At 48.1% G+C, this 17,271-nt stretch overlaps 1 protein-coding gene across 9 annotated transcripts in view; it reads right to left on the minus strand.

Moving 5' to 3' along the window:
• The window catches only part of KANSL3 (KAT8 regulatory NSL complex subunit 3), a 104,149-nt gene that overhangs the window by 62,697 nt on the left and 24,181 nt on the right, over nucleotides 1-17,271 (minus strand). For 8 of the 9 annotated variants that reach the window (XR_015059141.1, XR_015059140.1, XM_085884808.1 and 5 more), the window contains 3 exons: nucleotides 14,153-14,323; nucleotides 3,550-3,640; nucleotides 3,211-3,396 (listed from right to left, as the gene is read on the minus strand). Coding sequence is in view for 7 of the 9 variants with exons in the window: in XM_085884808.1 (XP_085740934.1) it covers nucleotides 3,211-3,396; nucleotides 3,550-3,640; nucleotides 14,153-14,323 (448 nt within the window). In the remaining 2 variants the exon portion in view is untranslated. Of the gene's footprint in view, nucleotides 1-3,210; nucleotides 3,419-3,549; nucleotides 3,641-14,152; nucleotides 14,324-17,271 lie in introns of those variants that run through there. The other variant, XM_085884812.1, reaches the window with a different exon arrangement.

Here is a 17,271-nt window from a genome sequence, read left to right on the forward strand (position 1 = left end):
TTCTTACAAAAACAAACAAACAAACAAACAAACAAACAAATGTGCCTCTGCTAACCTTTAGCAAGAGTGGACTCTGATTCTCCTTCCACCACATGAACAGAATGTGGGAGGTGGGCCAAGTCAGTCGACCAATCACAGAACCGTGTTATCAAACCTCATGACAGTAGCAGATTGTAATAGGAGGGTTCGTCAGCCAATGACCAGAATGTATTACTAGTGCTTCATCACCATTAAAGGGGTATATTATGATGATGAACTTCATTGCCTGTTAATAAAGATCAATCATCTCCCACTACCCCTGTTCTCCTCCCATCAGTGCATCTCTGATGTTATATTTATTTATTCATATACAGCCTGTGGCTCCTTCACTGCATAATTCTCTCGGGCCACGGCTTTGCCGCTGATGCAATGCCTTCTGTTACCAGCATGCTGAGACTCATTTCACCATCCTTGGAAGATGGCAGGCTTAGCCAAACCACCTGGTGTTAATTAAATGATGGGCTTCACCTCAAGACCTGAAGATCTTAAGCCAGCCACCCAAACCGTTAAGTCAACACCAGGCTATCTCTGATGTTCTTATGCATGAGTGGTCCATAAGCCGATGGCAAAGCCACATTCTCCTCTGTAAGAAGCGAACCCATTTATGCAAAGAACCATGCATCCAATATCTGCCTCCGAGCACGATTCGGGGTCACAGCCAATAACCTGACATTGTCCAATAAGGGAGCATGGCCAGCACGTAAACCGTGTTTGGCAATGGCAGACCTCACGGGATGATTGGTCTTCCAGTGTTCTTTGATTCGTTGGTGCAATGTTGGCCTTCAGGTCGTTCCCCCACATTTTAAACCAGCAGACACATAGAACCATGTAAATCGTACCTACATGGTCATTCTTCCCTAACCTGTCCATGATGTTAGTCATTGTCGGTCTATCGGTGTACTTGGGTCAAAAATTAACCTTCACTCCAAATGATCTCAATTACCCTGCCAATCCTTCGAGTCATTCCTGGCACAAAAGGCAACACACACACCTTTTGGTTGTCCTTGTGAAATGTCCCGATTATTTGGGACTGCCGAGACTATTTATAACTCTGGTGTTTCTCACACCCTTTTCACAAGTGTGGTGTGTTAACAATGGCTCATTTATGGAGCATAGGGTGGCTGAGCCAAAGTCGAGGTAACAGTCGTTCTCAGTTAGGCCGGCCACCCGAGATGTTTCCCCCTTCTGATCATCAATAGATGACAATAGTGAAATGAAGTAAGTAATGGTCGATGTTCGACAGTTTTGATTTCAACAAGATGTGACTTAGAAAGATTAACAGTATGTTCAGAAGTCTGCAAGAGATTTTAAAGTGGCAGAAAACAATGAGAAGTTTCACCTAAAATGAAATGTCAAATCCTTTATGAATAACACAGAGCAATATTCACCAAAAATAGAGCTCAGGAACGACTTTTAAAGGGAATTTTGAGGACAACAATTGCTGAATAAGAAGAAAAACAGCCATAACTACAAGGGCACTCGGTGGAGCGAATACATCTGCCACGTAATGCCTGATCCGCGAGAACATATTGGGGCCAATACATTTTTGAAATATCATGCTATATATTGTTTTTTGCCCTTTCTCTCAATGGCGAAGAATCACTTGAAAAAATTATCGGATCCAGATCTTCACCAACATTGAATCACTTCTTCCTCGTCAAACACCCAACCTGCCCATCAACAAATTTCATCCGGATCCGTCCACAACTTTTTGAGATATCGTGCAATATGTCATTTTTGCCTAATCTCTCAATGGTGAAGAATCACTTAAAAAATTCTGGTAGTCGGATCCGGATCCGGATCTTCACCAAAATCTATAACAAGTTCGTCCTCGTCACACACCCAACGTGCCCATCAACAAATTTCATCCGGATCCGTCCACAACTTTTTGAGATATCATGTACACAAACAAACAAAGAAGAAGAAGAAGACGTCGTGCAGAGCACAATTCTTGCAAAATCCCAAAAACAAATTTGACCTCAAAAATAATTGGTGGTTGAATTCAATGACCAAAGATGCAACTCATTTTTAAATTTCAAGTCGATCAGAAGAGAATCGACAATTTTAGAAATTCAGCCTATGTGGACCTCAAAATAATTGGTGGTCGACTTCAGTGACCTGAAATATAAATCCTCTTCAAATTTGAAGTCAATCAGATGAAAATTGAGGATTTTAGAAATATCACCTCAGTTGTTGAACCTTTGACCTCAAAAACAATAGGCTTCTTCCAAATGACAAACTCTACCATATGATGAAGTTTCGTGAAAAATGGTTGAAAATTGTGACCCGTGGGTGATTGACAAATAGACAGACAAACACACAGACAGAATAACAAAATCGACTGACCAGCATACTCGAAAAATCTTCAATTTTACAAGTAACAAACAAACAGACAGAGAGTGGTGAAAACATAACCTCCTTCAGCTTCGGTGGCAGAGGTAATGAACTCATAAAAACCTGTTAACCAATCCGTTCACAAATTGTGAGCCTGAGGATGCAGGTAGGCAACTTGGAAACAAATGTTAAAGGTGGTGAAATTAAACGAAATGGGGAATTCATCGTGTTTCCTCAAGAGTACCCATATTTTGCAACAACAAAAAAAAAATTGTTGAAGGAATGAACAAAATATACGCATTTCAGGCATCGTGCATTCTACCGTCGTGAATTTCTCCGCTTCAAATCGAGAAAACATTTGGGCCTAAATTCTTCTTCGGTCGTACGCAGCACAAAGCTGTGGGGCAGCATCATTGGCTAACGATGCGGCTGTGCTGCTGATGCAATGCCCTCTGCTGGTAGTGGTAGGAATTTAGAATTTGGTGAGGGAGCCGGCGATAGCTCACCCACTCTTCACGAAGGACACCGTGGGATCTTTAATGTCCATGAATGCTGGTAGATGGGATTCCCATTTAACGCCCATTCAAAGGACGGCACACACATGAATGAATGATTTATGAATCAAAGGATGGCACACGCCTTGGAACACCGGTTGATATTTGGGTCAGGATTCCAACTCAGGCTAGACAGCTTGGAGGCGAGTGTGCGTACCTCGGGGCCATCCCGTTTTGAAAACCCACTATGACAAACACTTAAATGTGTAGTAATCATCAAACCACAAACACTGAAAAAACAAAGAATGCTATCTTGTGAACAGGTTAATTAGATTATGCACACCTTCGATTTCAGTGTCTGCAAAATGTCCAGGTAGGACCCCAGCAGGGGAAAGCTCAGAGAATCCACCAGGGTAGCATGGAGCCATTGTGTGAGCTTTACATCCCATGAGACTGTGGCGAGAGCCTGACGGACTCGGCGAGCACTGCGATCCACGGCAGTGCGCCTTAAAACTGGCTCAGTGGCAGCCTGTGCACGCAGGTCATCGTTACTGGAAATCATAAAGAGCATTTGTTTCACACCGTCATCCCGAGTTTAAGCAAAGAGCTCAGACATGTTTGTAGCTACACATTGCTACAACCAAAGCAGTGAAATGAAGGATTTAGAAAAAGGATTACTTGCCCCTTCATGTGCAAGTCTAGCCAAACGATCTCCTTGTAAAGCTTTCACAACTTTGTTGAAGAGCTTGTTCTGCGAAGCAGTCCAGCCCTGCCTATTATCGCAAACAAAGAAGAAAAAAACACGCAAATTACTTTCTTGACATGTATATAAAAAAGTTAAATAGCAAACAAAAATAAAACTATTATCACTGATACTGCTACAACGACTTATTTAACTGTCCCATTAATCCCACATTGTTGTGGAGTCCTCACAGGAGGTAGATTGGCCCAAATCATTCACGAACGGGCTGGCCAGATCTCTCAACTGTTTTTGCTGCAGCTGGTTAGGATAGGAATTTGGAGTTTGTTCAGGGTGCCAGAAATAACTCGCATTACTCTTTGAGAAAGACAAAGTGGGATCTTTAATGCTCACAAACTAGTGCTCGCAAATGGGTCCCCCAGCTAAATGTCCATCGGAGGGAAGAAGCAATTTGTGGTGCAATGCCCTGCTTATGAAGCACAACCCCAACTGTTTGTCGTCGGGCTGAGAATCGAGGCCAAGCGAGACAGCTCAGGTGATGCAAGTGTGCTACCCCTGCACCATCCCACCTAATGAATGTGAAACAAAGGCACAAGATTTGAAGCGAAGGCAAAACAAGAGGAGGTTCTTTTTATGCAGTTCTTTCTGGAATGTCCTGTAACCGACTTTTATTATTAAATTAACACAAATACAAAAGTTTTGTCTCAAGCTGCACAGAGGAACTCAAACATTCTGATGAGATCCCAAGACGTGGCAAGTTATCTTCATACAGGACAAAAAAATATTCACACTATGGCAACTTTCATAGCTCTGAGAGGCAAAGGGGGGGGGGTGGAATGTATTTTACACACCATCTTGGCTGTCTCTCTTAATATCAAGTGTAACCTCAGTGGCATAGATTCCAAGCAACTCCTTTATGGATCATAATTATTTTTAATGGAGAAACAAAATAAGAGAAATAAAATTCAAGTACATGCAACTTGAAATAACCTGAACATTGATTAAATCTCCCACTGGATGCTCAATCATCAGACCCTGAGGGTAACCAAGGCGTTTTATCGATCAGAACACTAAATTAAGGAAGGTCCATCAATGATTTTTCCCTTCCTGGTATATTAGCTACTTACTTGGTGTGTTTGTGCTTGTTCAAAACCCCCAACTCCTCCCACTCCCCCATCTGCACACCACCATATGCCTTCCTATCCCTACCCTTACTCTCTCATGTCCCTCTACCCTTCTCTCAATGTGTTTCCCCATTTACACTATTATATCTCTTCTGTGTTCTAGTTCTTCCATGAGCCTCAACTTTATATGCATAAAACGTTGTCAAAAAAAAGCAATATAATTTGACCAAGGTACTAATCGACACCATGATGTTTTGAACAATATTGTGTATGTGTATATATATATATATATATATATATATATATATATATATATATATATATATATATATATATATATATTGTTGCGGATTCGCGCCCGCCGGCGTGCTGACGGCCACGTAACTCGAATCGCGGCACGTCGCCCACCGGACGGACAATCCAGTCGTGACCCTCTCGGACCAACGCCGGGAACCAGTCACGGGTGGACCTTTCGGTCTCACCGCGATCGTGCCAATCGGCCCCCGCGTGGGATAGGGTTGCTCGCCAAATTCGACCTACCTAAGTACCCACACGGAGGGTAGACCGGGCGATCGCACCTCGCCGCAGGTCGACTTCAGACACGGGCCACTTAAGCGACCTGTTCCGTACTATCGGGATAACCGAGCGGTGTTATTCGTCGGCCTCGACGGTTCGATTAATTATCGGGCGTCTTAGCCCACGACCAACCCTTTACGTGAAGCAAGATGGGGATTCAATGAAAGAAATGACGAAGCGAAGCGGGAAAACAGTTCAACAATAAGCACATTTATTTCGCGATGAACGGAAAGCACACATATACAATTCAACCAAAAGCACATGTAAAAGAAGAAGACAATGCAATATTACACAAAAAGCAAATGCAACAATGCAGATCTATCCGACTACCGGGCACACGGCAACACTTATACAATTTTACTTCACAGACGGCGCCGACAACACATATTCCCAAAGCAAAAGAAAAGAGAACCACCCTCCAGGATGAGGGGCGTAGGCGGGCCTGGGGCCGAGACCGTGTCGGGCATACCCGTCTGATGATGAGACGCGGAGCGGCGGTGGTGCCTCAACTCCGCGGGCCTCGCGGACAGTGTCTGGTAGGGGGTGGGAAGGGGGCCCTTTGTCGCACTATCTCAGCGCGGGGGAAACAGGAGGGGGTTGCTGATGCTCGGGGAAATGAGGATATAACCCTGTCTCGGGTCCCGCGGCGAGCGTCTCCTCCTCCACCTCGGTCGCGTTGCTGGCCTCTCCCTGTGCCGCTCCTGGCACCGACGCGAAGCACCCCTCGTCCGCCCTTCGACGCCGTCACCTCTCCACAGCTCCGTCCTCTTCACTCCGACTAGTACCACTTCTTTCCAGCTCCACCGACGACTCCTTTGAACTCCGCACACTCTCAACTCAACTTCCAACTGAACTCTTTTCTCAACTTGTCTGACGAACGCAGTCGTTTTTATAAGCCCCGTGGCTTCGCTCTTTCATCTTTGACCCTCTGCCTCCGACCTTTCACCTCGCTCCCCATTGGCCCGAGGAAAAGTGGGCGTGAATGCTTTTTGATCCATGAATTTGCATATAGCGACCGCCCTCCAACGCCCTGGAGGCGGGGCCAAATCGCCCCTCGCTCACCGATTGGACGGAACAAAAGTGGGCGTGAGTCGTTTTTGATCCGTTTTTCTGCGGAAAGTCCGTGATGTTTTTGAACACGCTGCTCGGTGCGCGCCCCGCACGAGTCCAGCATCGGTGCCCACGAGTGGCGCGAGATGACGGTGATGCGATGATGGCGAGTTGTGACGGTAAAGGTCGTGGCGGTTGTGGTGAAGCGGCGTTGTGGTTGGTGGTTGTTGTTGTGATGGCCGCGTTGTGGTTGTAGTAAAAAAAAAAAGGCCGTGTAGTAAAAGAAAAACGGCTATCCTGAAGAGTCGCAGCCCGCATGAATGACATTTATTCCCTCGAGACAACGGGCTTGGGCCTAACTACACATATACTTACCGAGATATCTCACCGAAAGGACCTGAATGGTGGTTTGCGAATTTGGTCAACCACAACACTACCCCCTCCCCTTTTTACAGACTCGTCCCGAGTCGTCAAATTTTCGTGTGCCATCATGTGTAGTTTTCCCCGAGTACATTTTACCTACGGATCTCTGAGTGCGACATTCATGGTATTCGTGTCCCCAAAATAAATAACCTGAGGGCTGAGTAACTACCTAAACAAACTCACTCACACGGACGACTTAAATAAAATTGCCGGCGCTAAGACATACATGCCGGGGGCGCACTCATATGTACAGTACATCTTAACCTTAACTTACAAATTTTACACTAAACCATGGCCCAGGATCAATGAACTCTGCAAAAAGAAAGCAGTTAGCAGGGAGCCAGGCTGCTCGCATGCAGTCTCTGACTCAACAATGCAGGTGACAGGGAACGTGGCCGGCTGCTCACACGCAGTCCAAGGCCTTCCCTTTTGAACTGAACGCAGTGAACCACAACGGTGCATGGGCTGCACAAATGCAGTCTCCGTGCCAGCTCAAGTGGCACACGCAATGAACACAACGAATGGATGGAAGAATGGTTGGACGCAAACACGATGCACGGGCCGCCACTGCAGGCCCGTGTTGTAGCTGCCAACAGGGCAGTTCTCGCAGCTTGCAAACTGTTGCCTTGCGGATCCTGGCGCACATGGAAATGAACAGGGGGGGGGGGGGCGAAGCAAAAATTGAACGGGGCTGGTGAACAGGGGCAGTGGGCATGGCATGGCAAAGGCAGCAGGCAAACACAGCCCGCAGAAGAAGGCCGTTGCAGGCAAACATAGCCGGCAGATGAACTGGCCGGCACAGGCCTTGAAGTACAGCAGCTGCAGATGAAGTGGCCGGCACAGGCCTTGAAGCAAAACACGGCCAGCCGATGGCACAGGCCTTGCAGCAAAACAACAGCTGCCGATGAAGTTGGCCGGCCTCCGCCTTGAAGCAAAACACGGCCAGCCGATGAAGTTGGCCAGCCTTTGCCATTCAGTGGAGGTTGGTGGAGGGAGTGCGGTGGTGCTGGCCACTCGGAAGGTGGGCTCGGACCTACCCTACGGTCTCCCTCCCAACCTATCGCCTTTGCCTGTCACTGTCTATACCCACTCCCTCAATTTGTCAAACCCCAATTTAGCCCCAACTTATTTTTTTGTTGTTTTTATTTTTACTTCCCCACTATAAATCGTCCCCTAACCCCCTTTATCGTCTCTGTTCGGCTAACCTATCCTGTCACCTAGCCTACTCCCAACCCCTACGTTCCCTTCCCGGAGGGGAATAAGGGAGAGCTAACGTCCTGTGTCGAGGCCCAACGAAGCCTCAGAATGGCCTCCCCAGACTTCAGCGATCTATAACCAAAGTGGGTCCAGCGGCCCACAACGAGAGCGAGGGGATGGATGGTGCGGAGGGGTACACTTCCTAATCTATCCTAACCATTTAACTGTTAAACTACCCCGGGGCTTTCAACAAGCGCCTCTCGCTTAAACTATTGGTTCTAACAACCCAGATTCCCGTCGCCTGTGTTGGTGTCCTCACAATTTCGGGCCTCGCCCCCCAATTTTCTCTCCGTGCCCTCACACGGTCTCATGGCTGGGACACGTGGCTCCCCTTGGCAGGCACGACCCCTGCCGATTCTCCGACGATGGCACCCCCAGGCATTACACTGCCTCCGAGCCTACCAGCTCCCTAACACCGGGGAGTGCCCCCCATGGCACCTCCCCTGAAACGCACACGTGGCAGGCTGGCTTCCCAGGCCCCTTTCCGAGGCTCACCCTTGCCCACAACACTGCCCATGCGGCTAATGGCGCCCCGGGCCCCCGCACCAAGCAGGCGCACCCGTGCCCACTACGCTATCCCGGCCCCCCATGGGCCCTTGGCCTACCACGGCCGACTAGCCTGGTGCCCGGGGTACCCACTCAGCGATACTCACTTTTCGCAGCCACGCTCCCAGCCCGTCAACAGGGCTCCTGCACCCCTCCAAACGGGTTTCGAGCCTACACTCCCACCAACAACAAAACGACCTCCATTTTTCAATTTGACTAACCCAGCTAACTCACTTTACTCTGACCCCGGGGTCCCTTAGGCGGGAGTCACTCCTCCTCCCAATCACTCATCGCACCATGCATTCCCCATTTGCTCCATACACACAGACCTGCTGGCCTCACTCACTCACCAAGCACATGCTTCCACTTCACTCACCAACAACTCTTCAACACACTCACCGCTGAACTCTGCCATCCTTCTAACTACCTCCCCTAACTAACTCGTGCTCCCACGTCGTCCCTTAAACTACAGCACGTTCACTTAACACTACGTAGCTAAGCTACGTCCCCTCTACACATTCACAAGTCTGTCCATGTCCTCTAAATCTAATCCCATTTTCCCATCCTAAATCTGGCTACAATCCCTCTAACTAATCCATTCCACGGACTCCATGAGGACTTCCCCCTGCCCCATGAAGTCGGTCTAGCTAAGCTAACCCTTCCCCCTAACTCGTTTCCATCCTGTGCCCAGGTAAGGGGGTCTTCCACCCCTTGCCCAGGAATCCTGTGCACCCGAAAGTGAGGCTTACTGTTTTTTTTTTTTTCTTTACATGCGCAGCACCAGCGCGGCAACTCAGAGCTCGCGCACTTTGCATCTGCCCGTGACGTCATGCAGCTGCACGTGTACCTCATCCCTCCTTGGACGGTACCATCCGGCAGGGATACCCCACCTGCCGGATTCCAACCCCACGTGCAGCCATGGCGTCACCGTGCGCCTAAAAAAAAAACACAAGCCCCACGTCTCGAGGGGTTCCCCACGCGAACACATGCGCTTTGCCCGTTGGAGCTTAACACACACGATCGCGTGGAGAACCCGTCCGGTCCAAATCCGTAATCCTGCCTAAACTTTGTTCGTCCGCGGGATCGGCAAATCCACCGCTGGCGTTTCCGGACCGGGACTTCACTCTCGCAAGCGAGCACGTGGGGGTCTCGTGCGTTGCACAGCACGGACCTCGTGCTCATTGCTGGGTGAACCCGGCACGGTCCTCGAAACAACTACAGCCGCTACCCGGCTTTCTTTCCTCACATGTCGCCGTCGTCGCCATTCGACCCACGCACACCTGCGTGTTACGACGCTCACACTCCATTCCATTACATTCACACCGGGAGACGCGGCTGCATGTTCACACATGCCCACCGACATCTCCCTTACATACCGCTCTCTCACACACACGGTCTCCCTTGCACTCGGCCGTTCACTCACGCATGCGGGGGCACTCATCCGCGGTGCCTCACTCATACACCGTGCCTCACTCACACACGCGGGGGCACTCGACCGCGGTGTTTCACTCACACACCGTGCCTCACTCACACACGCGGGGGCACTCACCCGCGGTGCCTCATCCACACTGGCCGTTTCATCCACACACGGCGTGCTGGGAAGCACGTACTCTGGCACCATCGCCACCACACCACTCACACACGGGGTCGCTTCCACACACGGGGACGCACTCACACCTTGCACCACACACACAGGGACAACCACGCTGGGGATTCGTGTCCCCACAAGGGTCTCCGGGGCCTCTATACCCCCCAAGCTCTCCGTGCACCCGTTCGCAGCACTCCTCCCCTCAACCTCGCAAAGCACGACCGAACTCACCTGGTCGTGACTCGCCTCAAGGGGGCATACTCCCTCCCCTCTTTCCTGGAGGAGGCTATCCCGCTGCTCGCACCGGGCCTCCACCCAGTCCACCAGCTCACCCCCATTGTCCTCCACTACCTCCGTGTGTGTGTGTGCGTCACTTACCCCGTCTTCATCGTGCAGTCTTCCCTCTATCGTTCCCATCTCCCGTGTCTGCCAACTCAGTCACCTCTTCACCCTTTACCTCCCTTGTCTCAACTATTTTTATTTCCTTTGTCGTCACCTCGTGTCTCGTCTCACACGTTTTGGTCTCCCCATTTAATTTTTCCCTTTCGGTCATCGTCACGACCCTCGCCCAACACGCCCCCCGAATTATTTTTTCACCCGCCTCCACCGCGGGCCCGACAGCCGTTGCACCCCCTTCCAGCTCGTTCGCTCCCACACGTGGAGTCGCCATTTTATCTCCCCGGTTACTGCCTTCATGCCCGCCTGCAGGCTTCGGCCCATGTTCTGCGTCTCACCCCGGAGCTTTTTCGTTTCTTCCTTCATGTGCTTGTTCATGCCTTTCATTTCGTTTATAATTTCATGCGCATTCGTTTCCAACTTTTGTGTATACGCATCCATCCTCTGTGTATTCGCATCCATCCTCGCTTTCACTTCGTCCATTTGCTTGTTCATGTTCGCTGTCATTTCCGCATTCATTTTTGCCAGCATGGTGAATAGCTGGGCCATGTCGGGTGCGCTTGGGTGAGCCATTTCGGCAAGGGTCGGGGGGTTTTGGTGGAGAGGGGGAGGGGAGGTGTCATACACCGCGGCCGCTGCCGCACCTATTTCGGGCTCTGGGTTCAGTTGGGCGAGTTCGTTTTCCTGTACAATCAACATTCCTGCACGGGGATTTCATCCTGAGCCATGGATTCTACACATTCTACATCCATTTCTAATACCCCCGGCTCCCGCTCGCCTTGAGACGCCATCTTATTTCTCGTGAAGGGTTAATTTAGCTCGCTCGTAATTTGGAGGGAATCGGGGGTCGCTTCTCTCACCCCTGGACCGATTCCCGTGAATTTAGCCGGAGACAGGAGAGCCCGTCTTCCCGTTCTCCGATACCAGTGCCGCGAGGAGGGCGATGAGTTTATATCGCACGACCTGACACCAGTGTTGCGGATTCGCGCGCGCCGGCGTGCTGACGGCCACGTAACTCGAATCGCGGCACGTCGCCCACCGGACGGACAATCCAGTCGTGACCCTCTCGGACTAACGCCGGGAACCAGTCACGGGTGGACCTTTCGGTCTCACCGTGATCGTGCCAATCGGCCCCCGCGTGGGATAGGGTTGCTCGCCAAATTCGACCTACCTAAGTACCCACACGGAGGGTAGACCGGGCGATCGCACCTCGCCGCAGGTCGACTTCAGACACGGGCCACTTAAGCGACCCGTTCCGTACTATCGGGATAACCGAGCGGTGTTATTCGTCGGCCTCGACGGTTCGATTAATTATCGGGCGTCTTAGCCCACGACCAACCCTTTACGTGAAGCAAGATGGGGATTCAATGAAAGAAATGACGAAGCGAAGCGGGAAAACAGTTCAACAATAAGCACATTTATTTCGCGATGAACGGAAAGCACACATATACAATTCCACCAAAAGCACATGTAAAAGAAGAAGACAATGCAATATTACACAAAAAGCAAATGCAACAATGCAGATCTATCCGACTACCGGGCACACGGCAACACTTATACAATTTTACTTCACAGACGGCGCCGACAACACATATTCCCAAAGCAAAAGAAAAGAGAACCACCCTCCAGGATGAGGGGCGTAGGCGGGCCTGGGGCCGAGACCGTGTCGGGCATACCCGTCTGATGATGAGACGCGGAGCGGCGGTGGTGCCTCAACTCCGCGGGCCTCGCGGACAGTGTCTGGTAGGGGGTGGGAAGGGGGCCCCCTTTGTCGCACTATCTCAGCGCGGGGGGAAACAGGAGGGGGTTGCTGATGCTCGGGGAAATGAGGATATAACCCTGTCTCGGGTCCCGCGGCGAGCGTCTCCTCCTCCACCTCGGTCGCGTTGCTGGCCTCTCCCTGTGCCGCTCCTGGCACCGACGCGAGCACCCCCTCGTCCGCCTTCGACGCCGTCACCTCTCCACAGCTCCGTCCTCTTCACTCCGACTAGTACCACTTCTTTCCAGCTCCACCGACGACTCCTTTGAACTCCGCACACTCTCAACTCAACTTCCAACTGAACTCTTTTCTCAACTTGTCTGACGAACGCAGTCGTTTTTATAAGCCCCGTGGCTTCGCTCTTTCATCTTTGACCCTCTGCCTCCGACCTTTCACCTCGCACCCCATTGGCCTGAGGAAAAGTGGGCGTGAATGCTTTTTGATCCATGAATTTGCATATAGCGACCGCCCTCCAACGCCCTGGAGGCGGGGCCAAATCGCCCCTCGCTCACGGATTGGACGGAACAAAAGTGGGCGTGAGTCGTTTTTGATCCGTTTTTCTGCGGAAAGTCCGCGATGTTTTTGAACACGCTGCTCGGTGCGCGCCCCGCACGAGTCCAGCGAGATGACGGTGATGCGATGGTGGCGAGTTGTGACGGTAAAGGTCGTGGCGGTTGTGGTGAAGCGGCATTGTGGTTGGTGGTTGTTGTTGTGATGGCCGCATTGTGGTTGGTGGTTGTTGTGTGATGGCTGTTGAGACGTGGTTGGTGGTGGTAATAATGGCGGCTGGTCCAAAATAAAGATAGTAAAAGAAAAACGGCTATCCTGAAGAGTCGCAGCCCGCATGAATGACATTTATTCCCTCTAGACAACGGGTTTGGGCCTAACTACACATATACTTACCGAGATATCTCACCTAAGGGACCTGAATGGTGGTTTGCGAATTTGGTCAACCACAACAATATATATATATATATATATATATATATATATATATATATATATATATATATATATATATATATATATATATATATAGAATTTAACTCAATACCAACATGAATATTATAAACAGTAGAGTGAAGAAAAGGGTGGGGGGGGACTCAATTGCAATTATTGACCCGAAAAGCTGCTTTGCAGAACCTAAACTCCAATCCAAATCAAAAGGTGTTGCTTGGATCAGAAACAGACTTGACATATTCTCCCTCAATGTTGCAGGAAGAATGAATAAAGTTAACAAAGAATCTTCTTCTTTCGGCTGCTCCCGTTAGGGGTCGCCACAGCGGATCATTGATCCGCATAATGATTTGGCACAGGTTTTACGCCGGATGCCCTTCCTGACGCAATCCTGGTCGCCTCTTACGACACAGGGATATGATACACCTATTCTAACCGGGGCATACACCGGACCCAGTGCACTGTTTCTCACTTCGCCGACCTCGGAAGGATGACAGGCTGAGTCAACCTCCTGGTGTGTATTAATTCAAGCGGCCAACGGGGCTTGAACTCAGGACCTTTTGGATCCCAAGCCGCTACCCTAACCACTATGCCAACACCAGGTTAAAGTTAACAAAGAATAAGATGAAAAATAAATCCTCTTTTCACCAAAGACAGGTCTGTTCTCCAACTGACGATATTCAATTACAAGTAATTGCATTCAGTTTCTCGATTCCAAACATTCTACTTTCCTCACATTTTACTCCTTCATAAACTTCCATTCATTTTATCGGGACTATTTGCAACATTCACGATGAAAGGATCGCTCACATACCCACTCGTATACCCTTTCCTCCTTTTCCAATGTGCTCTGCTGACCTGTATTGGTAATCCTCAAACATAAGATTACAAACTTTCGCTGTGTCGTACTTTGTAATGTGTTCTTCCCAATCATCTGGCGGTGGCGGTGCATCCGCATCTGTGCGTGCGAAGAGGACGTGGCGTTCACATTCGTTCATAACAGTCCGTGCCTTCGCATTGTCGTACAAAGGGCAAGACACTGTTTCTCTCGTCTCCACATCGACCACCTGCTCCACGTCTCTGGAACCGACAACACATCCCCCATGCTATCAGGCAGAGCATTTAAACAAGACCTTGTTTTAATTTTTGCAAATCATGCTGATCATCATTTGGGAAACAACACTATGAAGAGTACAAAAATCTTGTTCATGAAAAATAAACACGCAAAAGCTTTATCCAAGTGCTCAAACAAAAGGAAACCTTTTGTGGAAGAATCACATTGTAAAAACAATGTATGTATATATATATATATATATATATATATATATATATATATATATATATATATATATATATATATATATATGTTTTTGAAAGCCTTCCTGGTTAAGTAATTGCATAGTCTCTGCCAATTAGCCAATTAGCCATGAGCTCAGCAGAGCTGCAGCCCCTACATCTCTGTAGGGTTGCACTGCAGCCAACCCACCCCTGCCCCCTTCAAAAGTAGGAATATTTTATCCTCCAAATGACACAAAATCCCTCACAGATTCTCTCCTATGAGCCTTCAGTGTTTGACATTGATGAAGAATTTATTATCCGAATGAAAAAGCCGTACGCATAATGGTATCACAGGTACTTCATGAAGGTTCATGAAAGGCACTTCACTTCCAACTAGAGGGGGAGCACTCGGTAGAGTGCAAAACCTCCGCCGCCAATACTGCTCGGTCACTCAAGTGAACCTGATATCTGATTCATTCAATTTGACGTCAACAGTGCTCACAGATTTATAGTTTGCAACTTTCCCTTTTACTTTTAACTTTTACATACTCAATTCATTCGTCATAACTAGATTCAATGAGACAGAAATTGATTTTACGTGGGTATATCCACCTGAAGTTCCAAAATCAGCCACAATTATAATTTAAGCATGTTTTTTTGTTGGAAATCACTTATAACATGTAGAAATGCAAAAAAAAAAAAAATTCAAATATTTTTTCAAATTGGCCGCAATAGCGGCCATATTGGATTTTGGACCAAGTCCAAAATCTAATGGCATGATCCTTGGACCAGACCAAACCCCCCCACCAAGTTTCGTCGAAATCCGTCGAGGAGTTTTTCCGTAATACTGTTCACAAACAAACAAACAAACAAACAAACAGACAGGGGTGAAAACAGGAACCTCCGTCCATCTTCGATGGCGGAGGTTAATTAGACACCACGCTGAACACTAGGTTCTGTTGATATCGATTTTTTTTTCGATATCAATATATCGGTGGGGTCATACCAGTATACCGGTGTATCAATATAAACAAAATAAGTAAATAAATTAATGAACTTTTTTTTTATGCAGGTTCCAAAAATTTGCAATGGTTCAATGGTCCTCTGGTCCATTACGTCTTCATATATATTGCACACATCATGAACACACGGTAATTTTTCTAAGTATTCCCACACGGGGCTACCCCCACCCCTCCTCCCACCACCTCCCATGATGAGAACGGTTATTTTACTTCCAACTTCAATTTGTATTAAAAATGATTTTGTGTTAAAGCGAGATCAGTATTGGTAATGGACACAGGTCGGAATCCATTGCCATCTCCATTCCTAAATGACAATCATGGAACGCTGCACCCATATCACGATCACTATCACAGATCATTGACTCGACACAGGGTTTCTAAAGCACACCCAATTCATATAAAATATGAACCAATTGACAATTGCAACCAAAGCAGTTATACATTCAGTGTTATATTATAACACATTATAGTTATACATCAAGTTATACAATTGCAACCATTTAGTGGCGACAGGCAAAAACATTGGGTTTTCGAATACTGGGATGGCATCAAGTGCCCTACCTGTGCTATGCCCATGTGTGCCTGAGGACCGTACAGGTTAAGCCCGAGTGCCCAAATGCTAGAGTGCTTGTGATTTATGTTCTGGCTGGGCTCGCTCCTTAAATTGCTAGAGAACAGCACAGCACGAGGGCATTTGGAATGGCTGTGGGGGTTATTCGGGCACTGTGGGTTGACTATTACTTTGAGTGTGTTCCAAAAACCCAGAGCTAAACTGGTAGGTACACAATGCCAGGCAGGTTGAGGGATAGGAAACAGACAAAGTATAGTCAGAAAATCATCTATGGCAGCGGGTAGATGAGGCACGAATTAGCGACTGCTAATATACTTGCAGAACGGTATTAAGTGCACTCCGCCTTTGGGGGGAGACCAGTTCAAGCGAACACTGCGATCTACAATATAACTGGCAACCACTGTAGATTGTTTCTGCCATTGAGAGGCAACATGCTAGAGTTCGCTCGATCAGATGATGATGATGATGATTATGATGATGATGATTGACAATTGCTTTAAAACCAGCCACGAGGGCAAAGAAAAACGTGATTGCTTGGACGGGTGCTCGGATGCTGAGGGTTAAAAGTTAAAACATACTGTACTTCATGGTACGTCTTGACGTCATACGTTTCACTGTTCCTGTTCCACGTTTAGCCGAGACGCCGAGTGCATCAAAGCTTTTTAAACCATGTACGGTATTTAAAGATTGGAAACACCTTTCTTCAATTTATTGGTGATGTGCAGGTTTTTTTTGTTCATCTCGATTTTTTTTCGGTATACCAGTATAATCAGAATTCCAATACCGGTATATCGATATGAAAACTTATATTGATTTCACCGATTTATTGATATATCGCTGGACTCTACTCTCAAGTCTATACTGCATCTTGCCAATAATGATGATGCTAAGAACATAGTAGAGTGGGTAACTGAGTTGCTGGAATAAGCTGCTCTGTTTTCAGAAGTTTCGTTGATGATATTTTGACCCCCCAACCCCATATAATTTAGCCCCAGAAGACCCTCAAAAAATTTTGTACTGACTATAAAGCGTTGTTTTTTTTGAATACCTTGTCAAGGCTCGTATGAGAGCCAACACAAGCACAGCAAGGGGGGCATGAGACAAAAGGGGCGTGGGAAGGACAAAACAGTGAGGAACAGAGATTGGAACTGTGGAAG

The sequence above is a fragment of the Eptatretus burgeri genome, chromosome 6, assembly GCF_056783735.1.
Source record: "Eptatretus burgeri isolate ZD-2024b chromosome 6, Ebu_testis_v1, whole genome shotgun sequence".
NCBI lineage: Eukaryota > Metazoa > Chordata > Myxini > Myxiniformes > Myxinidae > Eptatretus > Eptatretus burgeri.